This window comes from Saccostrea cucullata, unplaced genomic scaffold (assembly GCF_032062105.1).
Source record: "Saccostrea cucullata isolate Sc308-1 unplaced genomic scaffold, CSIRO_AGI_Scuc_v1 ctg4812, whole genome shotgun sequence".
NCBI classification, from domain to species: Eukaryota; Metazoa; Mollusca; class Bivalvia; order Ostreida; family Ostreidae; genus Saccostrea; species Saccostrea cuccullata.
The window spans coordinates 1-14,921 of record NW_026930736.1 but is presented as its reverse complement, the minus strand read 5'-3'; the positions used below and the strand labels follow the sequence as shown (position 1 = coordinate 14,921).

General features: G+C 34.5%; 2 protein-coding genes across 3 annotated transcripts; one reads left to right on the top strand and one right to left on the bottom strand.

The window, feature by feature from the left end:
* Positions 1-711: 711 nt before the first annotated feature.
* On the top strand, positions 712-3,357 carry LOC134229869 (uncharacterized). Its single transcript, XM_062711653.1, has 4 exons — positions 712-976; positions 1,752-1,964; positions 2,111-2,362; positions 3,031-3,357. Exons 1-4 carry the CDS (start codon positions 908-910, stop codon positions 3,292-3,294), a joined length of 798 nt encoding a protein of 265 aa, XP_062567637.1. The 5' UTR covers positions 712-907; the 3' UTR covers positions 3,295-3,357.
* Positions 3,358-3,384: 27 nt separating this feature from the next.
* Positions 3,385-13,979, bottom strand: LOC134229868 (uncharacterized). 2 transcript variants are annotated; one of them, XM_062711651.1, is made up of 12 exons: positions 13,523-13,979; positions 11,958-12,152; positions 11,204-11,296; positions 10,547-10,633; positions 9,139-9,430; positions 8,655-8,937; positions 7,998-8,234; positions 7,837-7,913; positions 7,523-7,627; positions 7,219-7,433; positions 6,316-6,480; positions 3,385-4,423 (listed from the first exon to the last, which is right to left on the bottom strand). In XM_062711651.1, exons 1-12 carry the CDS (start codon positions 13,720-13,722, stop codon positions 4,162-4,164), a joined length of 2,211 nt encoding a protein of 736 aa, XP_062567635.1. In that variant the 5' UTR covers positions 13,723-13,979; the 3' UTR covers positions 3,385-4,161. The 2 variants fall into 2 exon arrangements, with proteins under 2 accessions (XP_062567635.1, XP_062567636.1); XM_062711652.1 differs by lacking the exon at positions 11,958-12,152 and having other exon boundaries at positions 3,386-4,423.
* Positions 13,980-14,921: the final 942 nt, after the last annotated feature.

The window sequence follows — 14,921 nt, the reverse complement described above, 5'->3', positions numbered from 1 at the left end:
TAGACCGCTAGAATGTTGTTTATGATTTCGTTACACCATAAGATCAAATTAAAGAAAAACCTTGTAAAGCTTGAATGCAAATGAGCAAATATTCATTGAGTTTAGAATAAATTCCGGGGAAAATTTGTCTCGTCGTTCCCGCTTTACAATTAGTGAAGGCCCAAGCTGATGTCGAGTAAAAAAATTATTGGCAATTTGGGAATTGATTTCAGAATATCTCGAGAAGTATAGGGAATTACGGATTGAAATTTGGTAGTAATGAAGATTGTTTATATTTGAATAGATATGGATAGAAAGTAAAATTGTAAAGCATTTGATTTAAAAGAATTTTATTGGCGAAAGTAGGTACCCCATGAAAAGAGTTCCATACCTTTATTTTTTTTTCAACACTTCAATTTTTTTTCTAAGCGATCTAAAGGCCTGTGGTTATGACATACAATCGAGAAAAAACGCAGTTTCTTGATATAGGTCGCGGAAGACGAACTACTGCTGTATATGCAGGAATTTCAAATGGACATGTCATCAGTATCCAAAAAAAAAAATCCTAGAGATACAGAGAAGAAAATATGGCTGCAGCAGGCTAGATTAATTCGTAAAAAGATTGAAACTACACAAAAAATTCGTATATTTGTTCTGCACATCTTGTAAATAATGACGATAGGTGTGCAGAACACCCGCTACCGAAAATGAAATTTTAGCTTTTGTTTAAAGTGATAATAAATCTCAATTTAAGCATATTTTAATATCCCCCAAAACCATCTTATTATTTACAAAACTATTTAAAACAATAAACTAATGAATTTCTAGTGCGTAATGGATCACATGAGTAAGAATACTTCTTTAAAAACTATGATGACAGCTAGCTAATTATCTTTCGCCACGGAGTCTGACGTCGCAATCGTCATTGATGACGAAAGCGCTTCGGAGTCCGAAGATACCCGAAGTGGAAGGCAAGATGGATTCCAGCGGGCAAGTTGTAAGTATACTTTGAGCATATCATAAGCATTATTAATGAAATGTTATTCTAAATGTACAAAAATTCATGAAAATAAATATATAACCGCTCTGCAATTCATGAAAATTAAGTTTATAAAGCGAAAGCTTCATAACTAAAAGAATATGTGCATTGGGGCCCACGAAGGGGGGTTACGAGACTACGTTATTTGATGTAAAGTATGTAATATGCTTCCTTCGGAAAATCCCTTCAGAGTTTATATCTGTGTGTATTTTTATTATCTTAAAACTATAAGTAAATAATTAATTCTAATAGGTCAAATTATAACCACGAATAATACGTAAAATTAAGATTAAAAGTTACTTGACTTACCGCGAGAACCGCATATCAGATCCGAAAAATCTTCAGCAAGTTTTTGAGTGTGATATATTTATATTTGCCATTGTGTTTTATTTTTAATTTACCGCTAATTTAAAATGGAGAGAGTGCACTGTCACTTGTCTTGTGCGATCGCTGGCCGCGGCGCAGGGACATTGCAGCCGCCAAAATTTCAACCCAAGGGATCGATTGCACTCTCTGACTCACTGATGATCACTATTTTTTTTTTTTACTATATTACATAATACTAAATAAAATATATGCTGAAGGCTAATTGAAAAAGTTCTCTTCTTTTTTTTGTATGTCTTCACCATCTAACCAAGCGCATGGTCAACTGCTCATGTTTAAGGGGGAAAATTAGGCTAATTTAGCCTAGGCCTAGTTGTGCATGTGTAATCAGAAAGTTTTGTTTTCCTAGGGTCATGATACTGATTCAAGCTCTGATGAGCTTCCACCTGTTAGAAGTGGAAGATTGGCAAGAGGGGTTTCTGCAAGAGGAGGTGTCCGTCATGCCAGAGGCAGAGTGAGATCTGGTCGTGCCAGGGGCAGGGGGCAGGGTGTTCGACGCGGCAGAAGGCAAACTACAGTAGATAGGAGAGATGTGGTTGCTGCAAGAAATACTCAGTTACAAGTATGTCAAGTCAAATATTTTCAATATATACACTTTCAAGTAGAAATATGTCATTAATTTAGTGTTAGAATTATGTTTATAAATTATGTGTAACAGATCAATGTTTGCAGAAGTGGATGTATCATGTTTCAATGTCTGTTTCTCAGGAACGCATTCATAATATGCCAGAAAATAACTTGAGAGATCTGGTCTACCAACTCTGCCAGAGGAATCCAAGTTTGGTTTTTGGTGTCCTGGAGGAGTGTAGCAAGGCCGAAAGGGGTGAACACCATCCACCCCCTGCTCACATGCAAGGGCAGCCTGACTGGTGTAGCTGTTCTCATTGCAGGGAAATGCCCACACAAGTAGAACGTGTCTGTTGTAACCAAACAGAGCAGAACTGTTTCTCAAGACTCAGAGTAAGTTTTACCCCAAACGTTACCTTTTGTTTTCTTGAATTCTCCAGCAAAGTTACGATAGTAATTACCCTATTCCAATTTGCTAAATATAAATTTTTTTTTAATACTTTAGGTCTGATTTTATATTGTGATGATCCAAAACATGTACTGGGCTAAGTGGGTTTACAATAAAAAAAATATCTGTTTAATGTAATCTGCATGACCAAAACATTCAAATCAATTAACCTTTCTCTTTAATTTTTTTTCCTTATACTTTTTTCCAGGGATATAGAATTGTATCGTATTTAAACTTGCAGTCAATCTTTATAATCTTTTCTTATAGACACTTTTTGAAGTAAGTTTTAGCAGCAATAAATATTAAATCTGTAGCTGTCTTATACATGCATTATAATTTGACTTGTGAATTTCATGACATAATGTGCTATATAATTAAAATAAATCTAACACCCCCCCCCCCTCCTGAAAAATGCAACAGAACACAGAAAAAAAGATGGGCCATTTGTATACAAAAAGAAAACTTTGTTGGTTTTTTTTTCCCAAAAACATGCACTTAAAAGGTCGAAGATCTTAATTAAACATGACTTTGACAGACAAGCCTGATGATTTAGATTTCATTCCGACTAATATATGTAGTATGTACAATTCCAAATTCTCTTTCCCTCTTTCAGGACTTTGATATCGTAGTTCTTGATGAACTAATTTTACACGTTGCACGGACATACAGACAAGAAGTATTTGCCATTCAAGATAATGATGACTACAACAGAGCCAATCGTCATGCTGGGTACAGACAGTATACTTTGTGGCAGCATGGACATCTAGGAGCTGGGAACCGCAGACCTATCCCAAGCTGTTGCGTTTGGAAAACCAGAGACAAATATCCGAATGCTTTTGGACAGTATAGAGGTTATGTACCTGGCAGACTTGGATAAATAATTAAATTCAATGAATTTATTGTAAAGAATTGAGCTTTTGTTTATTTCTGGTTATGACATAGAGATAATATAAAAAAATTAACAATTTAAACTTTTTGTTTTTGTTAGAAAACACATACAAGTACATTTAGTAATATAGCAACAATCAAGTGAAAGAATTTAAGATGGTAGATGATAACTGTCTGACATAAATAATGTAAACATTGGTGTGAAGGATTACTTTTGAAATACAACAACAGAACTGAATATAAAAAATATAATTATATACCAAATGTTTGCAATCCTTAGTACAGTTGCATTACTGTCATGAAATTTACCATACAGTATTGTTATTTATATACAATGCACATATAACATATTTTATTGATCAAAAATACCTTGCCAGTAAATGCAAAGCACATTTAGAATGACCTTTTTACAGTATGTACAGTGTACACTTCAATTATATGTATTACATGTAGTCAAAGAATATTGAAGAATGACAATAACTCGCTAGAAAATGATTAACAATCCTGTAAATTCATATTTATGAACTTTTATTATACCCCACTGAGAAGGGAAGGGAGTAGACTGTCTTTACTTGTGTGTCTGTCTGTGTGTCCGTGCGTATGAATGAACATTTTTTAATGGGAGTTTTCTCAACACAATATTGCAGATGCTTGAAATTTTCTGTTGGCAAGTCAGATAGTGGGATTTAATTTTTGCATGAATTCAATGTCAAGATAAGAGGGTTTATTCAAATCAGAGTATATAACTATAACAAGTACTACTAGTAAGCATAACTGCTCAAAATTAAAACTTCTTGTTCTCCATGAAAGTCAAAAGCCTAATGGATCTAACTAGTCCTAAGAACAATCTAGAGACTTATTTGGATTGATCAACAAATCTAGATTTCCGTTTCAGAACAAGTTCACGAGTTGTAGGTGGAGGAATCGGTGCCAAGGTCTTGGAAATTCTTCGAGGATCATCTGCTGATAAAACAACATTTTGAGACATTCCAACAGCATCTTCCAATCTCTTTGTGATTATTTTATGAATCAAAGCCGGAATGTAGGGGTAGTTTTTTTCAGCTTTCACTTCGTGTACAGACCAGACGCCGCTTTTTTTATTGAAGGATCTTTGATACCTATGAGGAAAATAAATAAATAACATTGTAAACTTAGCCTACAAGGATTAAATAGGGAAATTAATTGACCCTTGCATTGATCTAATAAAGGTAACCTAATAAATAGAGCTTTATTCGGTCAATGTCCTAATAAAGCCTCATGCATGTATTCAGACACTCTGGAATCAAGATTGTGACGTCATGTATATTGTTATGTTTACGCAATGGCGTTTTAGTTTCCTCTGCAATGATATGTTAAAACTGAGTTGAAAGTAGTTTATTTTGGAAGAGAGATGTAAATATATTTTGCAGGATACAGGGTTTCGAACAGATTGGCGTCGGCCATCGGCCATTCACCTATAAAAATTCAAAATGGCAGGAAAAAATGAAATTTACCTGCCAAAATGGCCTATAAGTTTAAAATTGAACAGACATAATGGCCGATTATTTTCTGTATGTAAAGGCCAGTCGTATAGTTTTCCCCCCATTCAGATCTGATTGTTTCTTATACAACTTTCTGCAACTGCAGATTCAATCAGCCATATGTATTTGGGTATTAGATCCTGACAAAAAATACTCTAATTTTATTTCCAAATTCTTGTGCGAAGAGCATAAAAGTAGTGATGAATGTTTAAAACATCAAAGGAATCCATGCCATGTTGATACTTTCACCGCCATGATTGAATATGGGGTCGAACTAATCGCAGGAAATGGGAAATATTGCAAGGTTTTACTGTACAAAGGAAAAGGCTAGCTAGGCAATCTGTAAACGTAATTATACATATAATCAGAAATACAAAACTTCTATCTGGATAACTATTTTTAAAACTTGCAATCCCAAGAAACATAAAAACACGTACATGTAATGAAAGGTGGGACTAATATCAGAAAAATATCCATTGACTGAAATGTAAAATAAAACAATTCCCATTCTGTTTCAATATTTAACTTTTCTATTGGCCTATAATTTTGGGAAGTTTAGGACAGAATGGCCTATAACTTTTCTGGTAAATATGCCACATGTCTTATAGTCACTTATTTCAATCTGAAACCCTGAGGATAAACAAAATACATGGTCATTTTCTCGAAATATAAGCTATATTTTGGCTGGGGTTGAAAATGTAATGGACAGCTCAACAAGCCTTTTCCTCTAACAAGTTTTCCTAACCTTGCCCAAATATCGCTTATAAATATTTCAAGACAATAACCATGTATCTTATATTTATAATTCTTGCAAGAAACTGGTATATTTAGTGAAATTTAAGAATTCAAATACATATTGCAAGAAGAGGCCCTTGAGCCACATTGCTCACCTGAATAGCTTTGATCTTGTAGTTCTTTACCATATTTATCCTTTGTAATACTTTTTATGACCCCATCCTACCCACAGGGGTCAAAATTAGGACAATTAAAAAGCGTCACTACCCCAATCGACACTACTATGCTTTCGCATACATTTCAGCTTTTCTGGCCCATTATTCCCATGACAAAAGTTTTTATAGATTTTTCCTATGATATTTCTATGTAAAACTTGACTTCCCTATTCTGGCCCCGCCCTACCCAGAGTGGTAGTGATTTGAATAGTTTAGAATCTACACTACCACTCTAACCACTGTGCCACGCGGGCGACCAATGTTTCTATAGAAGATTTTTTTTAATGACCTCACCCTATATTTGTCTTTTCCTGATTATCTCCCCTTGTGAGGGAACTTGGTCCTTCATTTAAATATTTAAATTTCCCTTCACTCAAGGATGCTTTGTACCAAGTTTGGTCAAAATTGAACCAGTGGTTCTTTAGATGTTGACAATGTGAAAAGTTTTTTCAGACAGACAAATGGACGGAAGGACAATCGACAAAATGTGATCAGAAAAGCTCACTTGAGCCTGCAGCTCAGTTGAGTTAAAACAGTTACCTTATAGAACCATCCTTGTTTTTCTTTGCTTCCCTCTCACAGTGACCATTGTGGTCAAGAGCTGCAAGATAATTCCTTGCCCTGTATGTTGGGGGACTATAGGAATGTCTTTTGGAGGCATACACCAAAATCAAATTTTGGAAGTTTTCCAACTCTGCTATAATTCTAAAAAAAAGGTGAACAGCTTTGTATTTACATCATCAAAAATCACAAGATTTTTGCCAATAGCATGACAGATACTATTCTTATTCCAATTGTTTTCCACTGCTTTTTCAAATATGAGGGGGCATTAAATATCTTTTGTCTGTGGAATCTGATGATAATTTCATAATATTTGAATTATCAATTTAATTGAATGGTTCTGCTGTTCTGAGAGGACTTCAAGAGATTTCCCCTATACATTCTTATGAAAAAATTTTTGATTGCTTTTTGCAGCACCATCCTATCCCCTGTTGTCATAATTTGATTCTACACTGATTTGAATCCAAAAAAGTATATTTCTAGCTAAGTTGTATTTTTCACGGATTTAGCAAGGATTTTTGTAAAATGGTTATAATGAACTCTGATTTAATGAATTTACAGATATAGCAAACAGATTTTGAGTCCGGCCATAGCGGTTAAATACAGTGATTGCAATGTTCAAATGTTGTAATGAATTTTCAAACATCTCAATGACTTTATTTCAGAAAGTAGTTCAATTTAAAATTCAATTCATTGAAAACCTTTTTAGTTATTCAAAGTATTTTATGTAATAATTGCTTCCCTAACATATTTGGAAGTAAATGTATTTGTTATACAAATTTGACATAAGAATATAACGAATTGCGGATAAAGCGAATTAAATTCACAGGTCCCCAGGAACTCGTTATAGCTGAGTTTAACTGTAGATACTGATTTTAATACCTGCAATTCAAGTAATAGTGAACTTGGTTGAGCCTTCTCTTGTCCATAACAATGTAACGCAAAGCAACATGTGCTGGTGAGCCCTTCTGAAGCCATCCTTTCGTTCTCTCCTCTGTTAGTGGACCATGACTACAAGAGCTTGATGCACTGGGTCCATATGCCAGTATCCACTCATGTTCATCCGTCACATGGTGAAGAAGCCCAAACCAGACACCCTTGGAGTAAAAATATAAATATGTATATGTGGAACATTTATATCATTGATAATTGAAGATTTGCATTGATGCCTATTATTTTTTCTTACAATAAATTCCTCATATGTTTCACTGATCTGAGCAGAATACCAAAAGTGATTCATTATATCTTTTGTCCAATTCAGTAGTTCCTTCTTATCAGTCTCTTGTCCAACCTGCACAATATAATAAAAAAAATACACATTTTAAATGAGGGCTTGTTTTGTATCACACTTTTGAAGCTTTTCTAAATATTAGTCTACTGTCTTTATAGTATTATATATTCAATAAAAGGCCGATATGTATATGAGATGTATCATAGGTTTTACTCAGAGTTTATACCGGTACATAACTGAAAACCTAGGTGAATAATATTTATACTTGCCGACATTATTTTCTTTCCTAAGTTCTTGGTACCGTGCCATATGTCGAATGAGTGGCGAATGTGCTTGTAGTCTTTTTCTGAAAAAAAAGAAAATCAATTAAAATCTGTATAGAAACCGTAAAATTGGTGAGAAATGCAATTAAATTTGTAGCAAAACTTACTCATCACTGCAGCAATTTGATTATGGGCATCTGTGACCACCTCGACGATTTTCAAACCACTGTCAAGCAAGAAATTAAGACCCTTTATGAAACAAGCTTCCTCTAAATTTGTGCTCTTGAGTTCTGTTATTCTTTTGTCCATGGTGACCACACATAGAATTTTTTTCGTACTATACTCCATAAAGGTATAGGAACAGAACTGTGCAGAATGTCCGGGGCTGTCCATTCTTCCATCTCCTGCAATGAAATTAATTATGTGTAAGTAGGTTATTTAAAATAAATTATGCAATGTATGAAATAGTACATTTGATTGATAGATTTGATGGAACAGTCATTGATCGAGAAATATGTACAGATGATGTCTAGTGTTGGTAAAGAACTGATCATAAGCTTTGGATTTCTTAAGAAATAAAGAAATATTCAGTGGATTTAAATATTATTTGACACATCTTTTAAATTACCGGTAGTTGACCTGTATCATAAGTAATTATCTTGTATAAACCCATGAAAGCATCTAAACTCAATATCTTGTCCACAAAATTGCATGCTGACAAAAAGGTGGCAGGTTAGATGGATTAATGATCAATGAGATTTTTATGGGTTCCCGCATTTTGAGTATGGCTCAAAATACATTTCCCTATTTTTTTAAATACTTACCAAGGATGACCAAATCTTCACCAAGGAATTGGTTGATGGTATCCAATTGATTCTCAGCCCAAAACTCATCAACCGATGGAATAAGATACGTCCTCTGTATTTTATGGAAGGTGGTGTTACTCATAATTGGAAAATTTAAAAATTTACACATCAATTCAATCTTCTTGAAGTTATTTCCAGAGAGCAAAATGGCTGAGGCAAGCATCAAGTCCCCACTGTGCATCCTTCTGTTTAAAATGGGTTGGGAGCACCACTCATACAATTCATGCTTATGCCCGCAAACCTGTTAATTAGTAAATGTAAGTAAACAGTAATAATATTGCATCAGACATGAAGCCAAAGAATACAAACTTAACTCTCAGCATCAAGATAAATTACAGTTTGTAAAATATTGTCTTTTTAGAAATTTGAATTTTTTTTTCTGATATGTCTCCCAGCTAGTTCTTTCTTACGCACAATAATCTAGAATACACTCATCATTTACCCATTTCAAATGTAGTGCTGATCCAATGATATTCCTGGTGACAGAGACCTCTGCTCCACAGTTTTTTGCTGTACAGGTTTTTGGGATGTTGACTGCTGCAAGCTTCATCAGACACTGGTTGTACACCAAAAATGGCTGATCTGATGTAATGTCTTCTGCTTTGGTAATCTTTACCATGTCTTGAGAATCAGTACTTGGCTGACAAATGTCATCGTCGACTTCATTGTCACTGTCTTCTTCTTCATCAGAATTATCTTCTATTCCAAGTGAGGTGAAGTTGGCACTGTTGGGTCTGCATTAAAGAAAAATGTTTTTAAAGAAACTGATGTACATGAAATTTTACAATTGATCATAATATATTTAAAGCAATATGAGCTGCAAATTTGATACATCAAAAAATTTTGTTGAAAAATTGTAATCAACTATTTTAAGAATAGGGAGTATGAACATTTATAAACCTGTATCATTAATAAATAATTTGCAATAGAACTTCCGAAAATGTTTTATGTGCATAGATTGTAGCTGCAAAACTGTAGCTCTCCGAAAAAAATATATTGACAGCCTGAAGAGCCATCCATTGTAAAAAACTGTATATTTACTGATATCGATTCCTATACATAACACACCCCCCCCCCAAAAAAAAAAAAAAAAAACAAGAGGCCCATGGGCCACATTGCTCACCTGAGCACTGTGGCTTGGTTAAAGTATAAATAGGTTTATTATTGAAAAGGTAAAATCCACAAGTAGTCCCATGAACAATCATGAATTTTCTATCTTTGAGAAGATGATTTTTAAAGAATTTTCCTATATATTTCTATGTAAAACTCTGGTCGGCCATTTTGGCCCCGCCCTACCCCCGGGGGTATTGATTGGAACAAACGTGAATCTACACTACCTGAGGATGATTCCCCATAAGTTTCATCTTTCCTGGCACAGTGGTTCTTGAGAAAAAGATTTTTAAAACATGCCACCAAATTTTCATTAATTGCCAATTATCTCCCCTTGAATGAGGGTGTGGCCCTTCATTTTAACAAACTTGAATCCCCTTCACCCAAGGATGCTTTGTGGCAAGTTTGGTTGAAATTGGCCCAGCGGTTCTCGAGAAGAAATCGAAAATGTGAAAGTTAACAGACAGACGGACGCCGGACAAAATGTGATCAGAAAAGCTCACTTGAGCCTTCGGCTCAGGTGAGCTAAAAAGTATGTTAGCAGGTGTCAAAACTCAGCTTTTTTTTTTTTTTTTTTTTTTTAACAAGAATTGCAAATTGTTTTTTTTTTAAATCAAGTTCATTTTACTTTCATTAGCAATCTTAAATTGAAAGCCAGTATCACAGAGTTCATAACTTGCAGTTTTTGAATGAAATTTTCATTTTTTCTTAAATTAGTATGACAGAAAAAACTACAGTACCTCAAACTTATATTGAAGCTTGGCTCATAATCAGAATCATCAGAATCATCATCCTCATGATCATCAGTGATGTCAATTATAGACAATCTACAACATGTGTGCAATTTTAAATTACTTCTCTAATCAGCTAAAAAAATCAGTCATTACCGGGTACTCGTTTTCCCTCTTGTAATTTATTTAAAATGACTTCATATTCATAAAACTTTGATTTAAAAATTTTACAATTAATATTCATATCAGCATTATTGGAGTTTATTACTTTTAACAGTATTATTGATAATTATAACACATATTTTTATCCGGCCTAAAATAAAATTAAGTTTGTTTGCAGTTGCCGACCGACCCACTGAATATGCACCCGACCCAAACTTTTTTTTAGCCATTCAGAAATTTGATTTTTTTTCTTCAATTTTTCAGAATATTGAAACAGTTTCGTTTTCAAATTTTGACACTTTTTTATCATTCAGTAGTTTATAACAAGAGGTGAGATTATGCATGTCTAGTAGGTGCATGAAAACCTCTTTTAATTGTTATCTAACAAAAATCTGGGTTCCCCCCCCCCCTTCCCAAAAAATAGAATGCCTACGTACCGACCCAGTCTAAAATTTATAGGTCGGCAACTGCAAACAAAGAATTTTTTAAGCTTGGCCTCCTTACTGTGAACTATAAAGAAAACTGTTTGACAGTGCTGTCTTCTGAAGTTTCCGCCTCTTTGTTGGCAATGCTTCCACTCCAGATAACTCCTCATCCCTGTTTTTAAAAAATGCAATTTGATAAAAAAAAAAATCTGATTGAATTTTTTGAAATTTGGAATATATATAACAATATATATATATATATAAAATTTTATCCCATGTTTACACCTTTATCCCGTGGATATAGCTCATGGGATATCGTTTTCATATCCCACAGTAATGACATCACAATGGTTTTTACGTCAGCGTGAGGAAGTAAAATATAGCAGAGTCCTACATAAAACAGTGTTAAACATCGGTTGTGAAGTATTAAACATGGGATAAAAAGAATCTCCCATGTTTTGTAGTTGTATATGATTTTTATCCAACTCGTTGTGTGTTTTTATCCCCTCGCCAAGGCTCGGGGATAAAAATCACACAACTCGTTGGATAAAAATCATATCCAACTACAAATCATGGGAGATCCTATATTTATTATACTGTGCTTTAAAATAAATGTTTTCCTATAACCTATTAATGAACATGATCCAAAATATGTCAAGAGTCTGAATTGTCATTAAGGGTCCACTGGCTAAGGGTAATTAATACAACAATAATTTAATATCTACAACTTAATTCTTTTCAATAAAAAAAAAGTAACAAGAATTAAAAGTGGATTCAAGGGTACAATAATAAATTTGCAATGAGACACTTAAGTTTTTTGACAGAAGGGTTACCTAGTGCTGAATTCAGAAGAAATATCTGAGACAGGGCAAGCAAACTGATGAACGGGAGTTGTATAGAAAGGTCCAGGTGTTGAAGTCTGCACATATTTAACCTCTGGTGTTGAGAGACCAGCTTGCACTGCAATCACTGGAGTTCTTTGAATTTCTTCAACCTGATATTTAATTGGTGGTTGGGTTGCAAAGTACCTGAAAAATTATTTTTCATTTTCTAAGACACTTAATTCATATTAAATTTAGTTATACATGAAAAATATTTTATACTAGCTACTATAAATTCAAGAAGGTGCTCAAGTAATTTCTAAATTATAAGATCATAGATCATATTCATTTTGTCAAATAATGTCTGCTTATATATGCTTAATTATAGTATAAGTTAATTTACATAACAAATCTTAACAGGCTGAAAGACAGATCAATACTTAAAGCCTGAGTACCGCCAGCCATATAGTACATGTATATACATGCAATATTATATATATATTACATGTACAATATATGGTCATTCGATTCATTTATCATGATACGGCTTTCGACAATTAAATTAATTAAATATCTTTACATATTCCTGCTTGCTAACCTCCATAGAAAATATATATAAAAAGAATATCATGAGACCTCTAACCATGCAGTTAGTTTTGTAGACTTTGTAGGTAGGACTGTCATGTGTATCCAAAATGAGTTTTGACACGGAACCGCAGAACAATTCATTCGGGTCATGTTACTCAATAGATCATTTGAGCAAGTGAAAATGAGTCAATAAACCTATAGAATTACACAATATTACTACTTTAGAAAAAAACTGAGGAAATTCGGATTAAAAGTTGGCGATGTTCAACATGTGTTACGACGGAAGCTTTGCTAATTGAGTTAAATTGAGGAAAAATACAGACAAGCTAACATAACTTACTTCGTGTTTTCTCCAAGATGATTTTAAAAAAAAAAAAAGCATTGTTCTGCAATTGGGAAGAAAGACTGCCAGATTGGAAATAATTGAACCCATTTACATGTAAATATGGGGAATTGGGACTTTCAGCCCCTGAGAAGGTACTGATAAAAATCCGTTCTCAACCACATAATGTGACATATTATTCCAGAGCAAACCTGACTAAACTCTACTTAGTTGACATATTTTAAAGTCATTTACTTCCTAGGTAGGTTGATCAATTGTTTACACTGATGAGTAGTAGGCCTATAAAATAAGACGACCCCCCCCCCCCTAAAAAAATTGCAATATTTGCTTTAAGACAAAAACAATTAACATTATACAGCTAGTTCATCTTATGAATTTAGAATAAGTTAAATGTAGCATTCAACAATGTTAATAAGTAAAAAAAAACATTTGTTTCACGAAGGATAAAAACGTCTCTAATATGTCCATGGGTGCCCCCTCAAGGGGCCCCCCAAAATAATTTTGTTGGTTATGTCGTTGCAATGAAGTGAAAAATGTATATGAAGCCATCAATTACTGACGAATTTATAAACTTTAATTGTTTTATTGACTATAGGCTAAATTCATTTGAAAATAAGCAAGATATTCGCAGTTATTGTTGACCTACCTGTCAAGGAGCGTCTTTGCAACTTCGGCGTTGTTGCCGAGATGGAGATCGGCCTTCAGTTGGGTCCATCTTTCGTACTGATCGCCTATGTAAATTCTATTTCTATTTTGTTTGGCATTGGCCACCTTCTTTTTGAGTTTCCTGGCCGAGTCCGTCAGCTTACGCTTGGGCCCTGGTTTTAATTTCACTGCCGCCGACATCTCTTTCAATATTATGCACTATACGCATGCGTATTAATTTTTCCGAATGAGTTCACATCCGAGGTCATATGCATATAATTTACATTACTGTCTGGGAAGCAAGAATTACCGATGTACGATAGAAATGTATTTTTAGTTTAAAACGATTACTTTACCACTCTTGTAAGACGTGTTATTTGCATTTTAATAATTATTCAACAATGATAACAGTTTAAATTTTAATAAAAACAAATTGTTTAAATTGAGATTTATTATCACTTTAAAAAAAAAAGCCTATTCGAATATGTATGTATCGGCATTCTAGAAGTAATCTGTTTCGTTTTTTTTTTTTTTTTTTTTGGGGGGGGGGGTCACACAGCGCCTTATTATACTACTATTCAGATTAATACAAATCCAGAGAGAGAGAATGAGTGGGCAATTTAAATTCTATTTAGGACATTGAAATGAATCAGAGATTTTTAATTAATTGATTGTTGTTAAGCGTCCCTCTCGAGAACTTTTAACTCGTACATGTAAATATAGGTAGGTGACACCACTTGTACGTAGAGAGCTGCAACTTTAATCCTTTACTTGGCGCCATTGACCATTTAACAAGGAGAAACCAATCTTTTTCGTGCACAGTCTAATCCGAAGGACCAGTCCTAAAGAGCCATCGAACAGCAGGAAGGATTCCATCTTCTTCGTGCCATCACCTACTGCGACACAAGACCTCATCCGAAGGACCGATCCCAGAGAGCCATTAAACAAGGGGGAATCTTTTTCGTGCCATCACCTACTTCGACACGGGACCTCATCCGATAGACAGATGGCAGAGAGCCATTGAACGGGTGGGGATCCTTTTCGTGACAACACCAACTGCGACACGGGACCTCATCCGATGGTAGAGAGCCATTGAACGGGTGAGGGTCTTTTTCGTGCCAGCACCAACTGCGACAATAGACCTCATCCGATGGCAGAGAGCCATTCAACAGGGGGGAGGGGGGGGCAGTCTTCTTCGTGCCAGCAGCAATTACGACACGGGAACTCATCCGGAGGACCGATGGCATAGAGCCATTAAATAGGGGTGGGGGGTGGGGGTGGGTCTTAGATAGGCCATTTAGTTCATTCTATTTAAAAAACTGGTCTATTTATTGTATAGACAATCAGATACCTTGAGATCAGCAAATGAGAGTAAAAATCCAAATTAAGAGTATGTTGCT

Excerpts from the sequence above, each read along its gene's own strand:
- LOC134229869 (XM_062711653.1), top strand. The coding sequence starts at position 908 with ATGACGAAAGCGCTTCGGAGTCCGAAGATACCCGAAGTGGAAGGCAAG. Across the intron at positions 977-1,751 it reads TGGATTCCAGCGGGCAAGTT|GGTCATGATACTGATTCAAG; the intron begins GTAAGTATACTT and ends TTGTTTTCCTAG. Across the intron at positions 2,363-3,030 it reads ACTGTTTCTCAAGACTCAGA|GACTTTGATATCGTAGTTCT; the intron begins GTAAGTTTTACC and ends TCCCTCTTTCAG.
- LOC134229868 (XM_062711651.1), bottom strand. The coding sequence starts at position 13,722 with ATGTCGGCGGCAGTGAAATTAAAACCAGGGCCCAAGCGTAAGCTGACG. Across the intron at positions 12,153-13,522 it reads GCAAAGACGCTCCTTGACAG|GTACTTTGCAACCCAACCAC; the intron begins GTAGGTCAACAA and ends ATAATTTTTCAG. Across the intron at positions 4,424-6,315 it reads AACAAGGATGGTTCTATAAG|GTATCAAAGATCCTTCAATA; the intron begins GTAACTGTTTTA and ends TTTTCCTCATAG.